A 10,573-nucleotide genomic window follows, 5' to 3' on the forward strand; every position below is an offset into this window, starting at 1 on the left:
GAAGCAAACAAGTACATGTACCTTTCACAGTTTCTTGTGTCTTTGCATCATCAAATAACTTTATCCCATCTTTGGACAGCAACTCAACTTCATAAACTCCTGGATGTTCGCTTGAAAGCACCTTGAGGTCAAACTCTTGTTCGATAATAAGATCTTTGAAGTTCTCAGGTTCTCCAGGGTTTGAGAAATCTTTCAGACTGCACTGAACTGCTTGCGCAGGCAATGTCGCAAATTCTGGCTTTAATGTTCTGATCTTGCTCAGTGGAAGAATAGCAGTGTTACCGTAATCAATATAATAGACAGTGACACTGTGTCCTTGGACTTGAATGACTTGTGCACGATACCACCCACCATCGTCGTATTGAGCCACACAATAAGTACCATTGCTAACTGAGGACACAGTCTCTTCATCCACACTGTAATGCTCTTCAAGTTTTCCCATGACATCATCCAGTTCTCCTGAGGATTGCACAGGCTGACAAAAGAATTTTTGCGCACTTTCTACAAAGGAAACAAACACTTCAACTTTCTTGTCCGTGTTCCAATGAATGGTTCCCACAATGCATGATAATTCAGTTGATATTTCCGCCCCTTTGGACCAAGATTTGCTCATCAGAGATCCATTTGCTGATACCAGTTCAACTTCGTAAGTGTTTGCGCCTTGTTTACTAATCACTTGTGCTTGAAATACTTGTTCAACTACAAGGTCCTTGAAGTCTTCAGTTCCAATACAGTTAGAATACCCTCTCAAACAGCATTTCACAGCCTGAGCAGGCAATGTTGCAAACTCTGGGTTAAGTGTTCTTGTACTGCTAACCGGAAGCACTGCAGTGTCTCCATAATCAATGTAAAAAACTTCAACGCTTTCTCCTTCCACTTTGGTAACCTGGGCACGATACCAACCTCCATCTTCATACTTTGCAATGCAGAAAGCTCCAACAGTTGCTGATGATAAAAGTTCTTGGTTTGTGCTATAATGTTCCTCCAGTCTTGCCATGAGATCGTCAAGATTATTTGCACTTTGACACATGTGGCAAAAGAAGTTTTGCACATTCTCAACAAATGGAATTACAACCTCAATATTATCACCTGGTTTCCACTGAAGAACAGTCACACTGCTCACGGGGGTAGATGAAGAACCTGCCTCAGACAGCACTTGACTGATCTTTGAACCATCTTGAGTTACTAGGTCAACTTCATAGACACCATCGTTCCTGACACTGACGACCCTTACCTTGAACTCCTGCTCCAAAACAATGTCCTTGAAGTTCTCAGGTCCTTGATCCCTGGAAAATCCTGTCAGGCAACATTGCACAGCTTGAGCAGGTAACTTAGAAAAGACAGGATCCATTGTTCTAATGCTGCTGATTGGTACAGTTGCACAGTCGCCATAATCGATGTAGTGAACTCTGACTTCCCTCCCCTGGACCTGTTCAACCCTTGCTCTGTACCATCCGCCTTCATTATACCATGCAACACAGTAACATCCAACAGCTACTGTTGAAGGATTTTCTGAATCACCACTGTAATTTTCTTCCAACTGATTCATTAGATCATCCAGTTCCGACGAGAGACTACTTGTTTGACAAAAGAATTTCTGGGCACTTTCTGCAAATGCTACAAAAACATCAATTGTGTCGCCAGGCTTCCACTGCAAACAAGGAACACTGCAAGGTGTTTCTGTGCTTTGCTGGCTTGCTTGCTTGTTAAGAACGTTTGAGATTGATTCGTTGGATTCCTTTAACACTAAATCCACAACAGCAACTCCACCTTTCACTGAAACTATGCTAGCCATGAATTCTTTCTCCACAACAAGTTCTTGAAATTTATCATCAGAAGCAAAGCTGGAGTCTCCAGATAAAGAACAATCATTAGCTTGGATAGGAAGCCTGCAAAAGTTAGAAGCTAATACCTTCAATCTGGAAAGCAAAAGAGTCTCTGAATTTCCATAGTCAACGTAAACAACTGACACCATGCCATCCTTAACTTCAAGAATTCTGGCCCGATACCACCCATCATCCAGAGTAAACTTGGCAGCACAAAACTCGCCAACTGAGGGTGCGGAGAGTTGTTCCTGCTGTCCACTGAGAGCTTCATAATACTCAAACATCTCGTTCATGAGCTCATCCAAGGAATCTGCCATCTTCAAAAGCTGACATGAAAATTTCTTCGGACCAGTTGCTGATGAGACAAATACCTTCTCTGTGGTGCCAGGCTGCATTTCAATCCCAGGAATCTCCACCATTTCTCGTTTCGTTGAGGGTCCCACAAGAATTTGTATATCTTTAGCGATGTCCAGATTCTTACCTTCACTTGTGTCAAGCAAAACCACCTCATAAAAACTGGATTTTTCGTTGTATTTGTCTGCCATCATGACCAGCTCTTTTTCCAGTGTTAGTTCTTCAAACCTATTCATAACTTTGTCAGATGTCAAGTTCTCATTTAAAGGATCAATCTTTGCCAGAGCACACTTCACAGCTTGTGGTGGAAGTGCCAAGAACTTTGCTGGAAGCTTTCTTATGCGTGAAACTGGAAGCATCTCATAGTTCCCATAGTCTACAAAGTGGACTTCAACCTGGCCTCCTTTGACCACCCCTGTAATTTTCCCCCTATACCACTTGTCATCTTCTGTAAACTGAGCGCAGCACAGCATACCTACAAAAATCACAACAATCACCAGCTTGTCACATATCTATAAAGTCAGTCATCACCTTTTCACAAGAAAAGTCTTCCCTCAATACAGGACCATCCTCTTGCAAGAGGGTGATTTGCGTGTGGCTTTTGAAATGCCCAGTAACTGTGGCAGGTGAATCAAAGACCAACATTTAACTCTTACAGTTGTAATCCATTGAGTCCTAGGAGTGAGTGGGGGGGGGGGGGGGGGTTCCCTCATTGGGGGGTTCAGAAGTCACTGGGTTAAAAAAGGCTCTTAACCCTTTGACACCCGAACCAACCTGAACCGGCGAGACTTTTACTCTGTCTAACACCAGATGATTTTACTTGTCAATGCAGAACCCCCCAGCAGTCAATGGGTGAATCACTCATCATTAACCCTTTGACGCTAGGCCTTTGTATCTCAACAACGGAGAGGATTTAAGTCATCAAACTTCAGTCATTCTTCTTTTTATTACCTTTAAAACATATTAAAAGAATGACTTTCCAAAACGAGCAGTTGGCATTTTCACAAAAGTTTTCGGGACTATCAAGAAACAGGCCCCTGAACCAGCCTGAACCAGCCTGAACCAGCCTGAACCGGCCAGACTTGTTATTTTACTCTGTCTAACGCCTGACGATTTTACTCATCAATGGGAATCCCCTGGGGTCAATAGGTTAAAAAAAAGCTAAAAGTGCTTGCCTGTTTTGAAACCTTCCAATATTGTCTGGTTAAATGTCGTCTTGTCAAATGAGCTTAAAATTATTTGGGGTTGACTTTCATTTAATGACAATCAGAGCTGTCAATAAATTTGAAAGTGGGCTGCCATGAAAGTGAGCTTGGCACACCTGACTGAGAACGGAAAAACATTCTTTCTTTGGCACGGACGCCAGGTTGTTCTGTCAGATTAAGCACAAGACTGGAAACTATTCAGTTAAACATTCCCACCGTTCCACACCATTCGCACGAAGGATCGACCGGGAGCAGTTATCGTGTTTTCTCGTATTTAACCCATTGGCATCCAAACCAGCCGTAAACATGGCGGCTTGATCTAAGGCCTCTACCCACTCCCCCTTACAAAATCTATATGTTTTGTTGTTATGGAGATTTAGTAGGATAATTGACCAATCATTTGTCGTCTTGTGAGCATATTTTGACAGCTCATAAGAGACTCAACGAGGTTTCGCTTTTTATCCTTTCGATGGTGCAACCAGATTACGGGAAAACAACGGCTGATATGTGAGCTAACACATCAAATGATGGGGATATCGCTACTCTTTTTAAGGATTCGGAGGATAAAGGGAGCTTTTATGGTTTTCCTGTAAGGAGAGGGGATACTAGTGATAGCAATTTTGATTCAGATGACTTTAAAAGTGGCAAAGAAGACGGTGGCAATCAAGGCGCGAACATTGACACCGATGCTGAAGAAGCTCGCTGGAAATGACTAGCTCAATAATATTCAAGTTCCAGATTTCATGCCAGCCACCGGCATTTATTTTGTTTTAGATAATTGTAACAAATTAGACATTTTTCTTGGTTTTCATACAGTGTAGGAGATGATCTATGGGAATTGACGGGAACCGAAATGGCGGTATGCCCATCAAAAGCTCTTGAATACCCCCTAGCGCATTGCCCGTTTTCATGAAGTAAGCGCGCAGAATTAAAGGCCTTCAAAGGTATTAACATAATCAAGGCATTGATAAGCTCCAGAATTAAGCTTTATATTGGTCAACCGATGAATTTTTTACTGTGAATAACAATGTTTTTGTCCTAACTTAATTTGAAGCAATTTTCCCCTTCGACATACCTCGGAAGATCAGTATCTTCAACAAATATGTCAAATCCATCATGCGTTTATATTCCGCAAACGTGTGAATACCTCCAGCGATTTTCTCTGTTGTTTTTCTTGTGATGTCGTAAGTTATCATCAGTGAGAGTCTTTGAAGTGCTCAGAGCACTTTTCCAAACAATTTGACCTTGTTTGTTCTCTCACAAAACATGGTAGCTATCAATTAACTTAATTACTTTTGCAGTTTTGTGTATTGCGAAAGGCAGAAAACTCGTAGTGAATTTCTGTTTCAGCAGCCGCGTTTGAAGTATAATTTTTGCCCTTATACCCTCAAGAAAGCAAGGCGATTGGCATAAACTGAAAACAATTTTTATCCATTGAGTGATTGGACTCAACTGTAAACTGCACAAGGCATATTTTGAGTTGTACTATATATTTTTTCAAGCGCATTGTTAGTTAATGGTAAACAACTTTCTTGACAGCTTAACATGCACAGCTTCGAAAAGTCTGTGTCTACATTTTAATTTGATCCTCAGGACACGTTTTCAATCACTTTTTCGAACTATTTTTGCATCATGTGGAAGTTCACTGTTTCTTCTTCCGCTGAACTTAATTCTAAAACTCAATCTCTTGTGTACATTTACTGCGCATATGGTTTATTTTTAGTGTTCATGTACCACCGTAATTAACATACGTCATGCCGGATAAATACTTGTCACACGCGGCAACCCCAAATGTCAATGGGTTAATCTTCATAAAATATCCAGTCAATTCCACTCAAAACAGGGAGAAGAATGCTTTAAAGGTTTCTTCAATAAGTAAAAGTGTAAGATTTTTAACCTTGACTGGTGGTAAAATGAGATGAAAGTGACCGGCTGATGATGGCTTACTAGCCAGCGGTTTTGAATTGGCTGGCTACCGGCCCTTATTGACAGCCATGATGACAATAGACCATTTCCAACACCAAAGCTAAGCTTTTATAAAAATATTTCAGAGATTAAAATAAGGTCATGCTTCACTTAGGCAGAGAGGACATTTTCAAAGAAATGTCACATAATTATCAAGATCTTATAACCATCTGAAAACTCAATACCATATTTTTGTTTGAAGCTACAATATTGAGCAGATCAAAATGGAACAGAAATGCCACCTTCCCCCTAAATCAAGGATGAAGCTGCATGAAGGCCATAACGAACCATTTTACCATCAATGGTTTTGGGGGACAGGTGGTCTCAATTTTCCATTTTATCTGTCCAAGATTGCGGTTACACACTTTTTCCCTCCTGTCAAATTTTCCTGCATTAAGTGCTACAAAATGAAGTCAGATTTTAAGGTGGCTGGAACCAGTTTCACCACTTTAAGAGACCTTCTTATTAGATAGGTTATAACTACCCTACTGTATCACGTTACAGCAATGTTATGGTACCATATAAAACACCAATTATTGCTTAACAAAATGTGCCCACTATCGTGAGATAATGGGTTACCATGGCAACACGAAAACTCTCCAAAAACACCCTATATTTCCTCTTTACTGGCTTACGTATATCTCAAAATGAACTCAGTGACCCCTATTTTTATTGTACATGTAGAATAGTATTTTTTTAAAACTTTGCTGATAGTTCTATCTCAGATTGCTAATTACTATTCAACATTAAAAAAGGACGGTCACTGAGTTCATTTTTGAGATATAAGCAAGTCTAGACGAAATATAGAGTGTTTTTGGAGAGTTTTCATGTTGCCGTGGTAACCTATTAAGTTACAATAGTGGGCGCATTTTGTTAAGCAATAATTGATGTTTCATATGGTAACATAACAATGCTATTATGTGATACAGTGTTGTAGTGACAACCCTTCTAACAAAAAGGTCCTTAAAAGTAGTGAAACTGGTTCCAGCCACCTTAATGGGGTTTTTCAGTGAGTGATTAACCCATTGATGAGTAAAATCGTCTGGCGGTTTAGGCCGGTTTGGACGTCAAAGGGTTAAAGTTACATAAAAAAGAACAAGTGAGAAAAGTGAGCAAACGCTACCAAATATCGAGGGAAATTATAACAATAAAAATAAAAATTGCTATGACAATTATTGAAGCATGACTGGAGGGCAAAGCACCCTTGTTCTATACAAATCCTTATAATTATTTCTTTCGCCTATTTCAACATGTTCAAACAATATAGGCAATAAAATTTGCATGGCAGTGTACTGTAGTTTGAACCACTATTTTCATTACTGGGAAAAAAAATAATCACGACAAAACAGGGCTTGAAATTAGCGAAAAAATCTAGTCGCAATTTTGCGACAAGATACCAGAATGTAGTCGCAATTTCGCAAAATTTAGTCGCAAAATCGTCGCACTGCATTGTGTTGTCAGCGGTATGGCGAAACAAAATATGAGCCCACAATAATTGTGTTGAAAGAAACTGCTGAAAATGGTGAATGATATCGAAGGAATGGAGTTGTGCACGTAACATCGCAGCGAAATTACGCTAGAATTACGCTATCTTCAGATAGAAAGAAAACTCAAGGCGAGAAACAAAATAATTCTGTCATTTCTTAATTTATTTTAGGAAAAAGAGCAGCAAAGTGGCAACTGCTAACCCTTTTTTTTTGAAAGAGTGAAGATGAAAACAAGTCGCAAAGAGAAAAAGTTCAGTCGCAAATGCAACTGTATTGGTTGCAATTTCAAGCCCTGCAAAACTGTCAATCAGCGTGTTTACAAAAATGAGCTCAGATAATTATGTCGCCAACTTAAGAGTTGGCTGAACTTGCTGACTATAAACAATGGTAATTAGGAAGTCCAGTATTCGCTGGAGTTCATATCATCATATCATATCATATATCTTTATTTACCCTCGGATTTTAAGAGTAGCTATTGGTACTAATATCTCCGAGCTTTTACTCTCCCAACCATGATACACCACACAAGATAGACCACAACACCGGGAACTACATGCCCTACTCTTTGCGACAAGTGTGTGGGTTCTTTTATGTCCCACAGGATTATGAACATTGAAGGGTTGTGACACAGGGCCTACGGTTTATCGTCCTTGTCCGAGAAGACTACAGAGTCTAACCATTTGCAGATGTAATTACAAAGGCAGCACTTTCTCTTCAGTTATTTAAAGACCCTGAGCGTTGGTCCGGCCAGAGTTGAACTCACAACCTCCTGCGTGACAGCCTGGTGCTCAACCGAGCATCCGGTGCGCGGTGTTACACATATTCAGCCTCTAATTAGAGGCTGAAAAAGTGTTCAGTACGGAAATTTCTACATAACACGTATTTCCTTTATTTGTCTTATCTCAATACAACATCACTAAAGCAGACTTGCCAACAAGCAAAAAGTACAACAATTAACATACCACAAGAAGGATGAGAAATGCCAGACTTCTGTCCTGGGACAGCATACTGCTCTGCAATCTCCTGCATCAACTTTTCTAGATCAAAGGCAGATTTCTGAAGCTGGCACCAAAAATTGCAAGGATGTTCAATGAAGCTGACAATGACATCCTCAAACTGGCCAACCTCCAAGCTAGGATTTGGTAGAGTTTGTGATCTCAGGTTCTCAAAATTAGCGGAGGCAGGCATGGCCCCATCTGCTAGTTCAGCATTTCCATTGATCAGGAGCTCTTCACTAATGTTCTGTTCTTCTTGTTTGTTTTTAACCACAAGTTCAACTCTACAAACTCCACTACTATCTCGTGCAACAACAGTAATCACTGCCTCCATTTCAAGAGCCAAATCCTTGAATTTCTTTATGTCCTGCAATCTCCACTGCGACTGGTCACTTGAGACCTTTGGTATAATCCTGTTCAGCGAACACTCAATACCCTGTTGAGGTAACTCAGAAAACTTGGGTATTAATTTCTTGATTTTGCTTGCTGGTATTGTTTCAGAGTTGCCATAGTCTATGTACAACACAGAGACTCCCTTTTGTGTAGTGTTCTGTACAACTGCACGGTACCAGCAACCATCCTCTGAGAACTGAGCACAGCATGGGTCACCAGGGAAAGGTGACGACAGCAGTTCTTCCTGTGCAGGAAGACTCGAATAATGGCGTGCAACCTCTAACATCAACTTCTCCAATATGTGGCCATTTCTAAAAAGTTGACAGTAGAACCTACTAGGGCTAATAATGTTTGTGACCAAAACCTTCTCCTCCTTTCCAATCAGGATTTCTTCCTTCACAAAAACTGGTCTAGGAACTGACTTGGAAGATGAATGAGGCGGCCCATTGGAAGCACCAGGGACAATAGTGGCAGTAGGCTTTGGTGGGTCGGAGGACTTAACACCATAGTTAGCAGCAATGAGAATCTGGTTTAGTTCCATATCAAGATCAGAAGTCGTATCCATGAGTTTAACTCTGTGCCGTCCATCGCTCTCAATACTAGTTACTAGTCCAACAACATGCTTAAACTTGATGAGCTTTTCAAACAACGCTTTAGCTTCATCAGCCCATTGTCCATCTTTACTAGCTGGTTCAACACCAGCAATAGCAAAACTCATTGCCTGGCAAGGGTGCTGAAGGAATTCTTCCTTAAGATCTCTTATATCCGACAGTTCAGTGTGTTGGGTGTTGCCATAATCAACAAACCTTACTTCTATCCGTCCAGTTGCAATCGAACTCACATTGGTGATAATTCCCCTGTACCATGCGTCATCTTCATAAAACTTGGCACAACAAGGATACCCAACCGTACACGACTGGAGAGGGAGAACTGCTGGATCAAGGTTTGCATACACTTCTGCAAGATTTTCCATGAGCACTTCAAGGATCTCTAAATTTGACAAAAGTTGGCACCAAAAGTGTGAAGGATCCACAACCCAAGTAACACTGAGATCATGAAAAGAATCAGCAGGTAGACTGATGGTCTGAAACTTGGCATCTTTCTTTAAGTTTGATGGTCCAGAGGTTCCAGGAGAAAGACCATTACTGAGAGAATCTGTCAAGGCCCCGTGTCCTCCGTTCTGCATCTCGTCAAAAACAGATCGAGTACCTCTGTCGTCGAAAAAAAGTTGAGTGACAAGAACGCAGTTTTTCTTCAGCTGCACGGCCCTACAAAACAGCTCTTGTTCCAAAATGGTGTCACTTAGCAATGAAACGAACTCACCGCCGAGACGATCGAACCCTTCAAGTTCACATTCGAAGGATTGAGGGAGAAGTTCGCAAAACCTGTCCTCGGCATTTCTCACAGAGGTTAGAGGAACAATCTCGGTATTGCCGTAATCCAAGAAAAAAACTTCACAGCTTTGGTCAGCCAAGTTCACACCTAATACTCGAGCGCGGTACCAGCGACTGTCTTCCAGATACTGCACAATGTAAATGCATCCGACCGCGATTTCGGAGGCTTGTGGTGGTTTAGCTCGCCCTGATAATACGTTCTGTTCTATCTCGGCCATTAGCGAGTCCAATTTTCCCGCCTCATCGTTGATTTGAACGAAAAAGCTCCCAGAAGATGAGTCCACGTGAGTGACAAGAACGCTCACAAATCTCCCGAACGGGAACTTAACTTGCATCGCCATGACTTCTGAGATCAAATTATGAGAGACCTTAGCTATCCTATTTTCATTTACAGAAGTCCATCGGTTGCCTCTACAAGCTCACAAAAGATACTCTGGTGAGCTGAGCCGTCTTAAAGATCTTGCGGGAAGTAACACATGGCTTTCCACAGACCATAATTCCATTTTCCGGAGGTTCGTGAAATCTATCGGGAATATCCGTAGGTCATCGGAACCTTTCACCTTGATTGACTTTCACGATCGTAAACAATCAAATATTGAAGGCGTGGTTACGTTTACTTCCCACCAGAACCAATATGACGGCGAGCGTGTACTGTGCAGGGGCACCCAACGTCAATTCGGAAGACGATTTGAGATCTAGAATTTTCGGAACATTTGTTGTAAAATTTCTTGCTAGCCTGCCTCTCCTAGGATTTTCGAACATCTGAAAAAGGTATAATTGCCCATTTTAAACGGATTTTTACCCTAAAAAGGTCACCTAGAATTTTCGGGAGCCTTTTTTCTGGCTGAAATTTTCGAAAAGATAAGTTTTGATCCCTATAGTTTTCGGATCACTAGACTTTCAGCTAGGAAATCGGAACAGATGAAAAAACTTGTAGGCCTCCTTCGGTCGAAG

At 41.2% G+C, this 10,573-nt stretch overlaps 1 protein-coding gene across 1 annotated transcript in view; it reads right to left on the bottom strand.

Moving 5' to 3' along the window:
- Positions 1–10,084, bottom strand: part of LOC138045451 (uncharacterized) — a 34,382-nt gene extending 24,298 nt beyond the window's left edge. The window contains exons 1-2 of the mRNA XM_068891959.1: positions 7,800–10,084; positions 22–2,655 (exon numbers count right to left, since the gene is read on the bottom strand). Of these exons, the coding sequence (XP_068748060.1) occupies positions 22–2,655; positions 7,800–9,960 (4,795 nt within the window). The 5' untranslated portion in view covers positions 9,961–10,084. The remainder of the gene's footprint in view (positions 1–21; positions 2,656–7,799) is intronic.
- Positions 10,085–10,573: the final 489 nt, after the last annotated feature.

This window comes from Montipora capricornis, chromosome 4 (genome assembly GCF_036669925.1).
Source record: "Montipora capricornis isolate CH-2021 chromosome 4, ASM3666992v2, whole genome shotgun sequence".
Lineage (NCBI taxonomy): Eukaryota > Metazoa > Cnidaria > Anthozoa > Scleractinia > Acroporidae > Montipora > Montipora capricornis.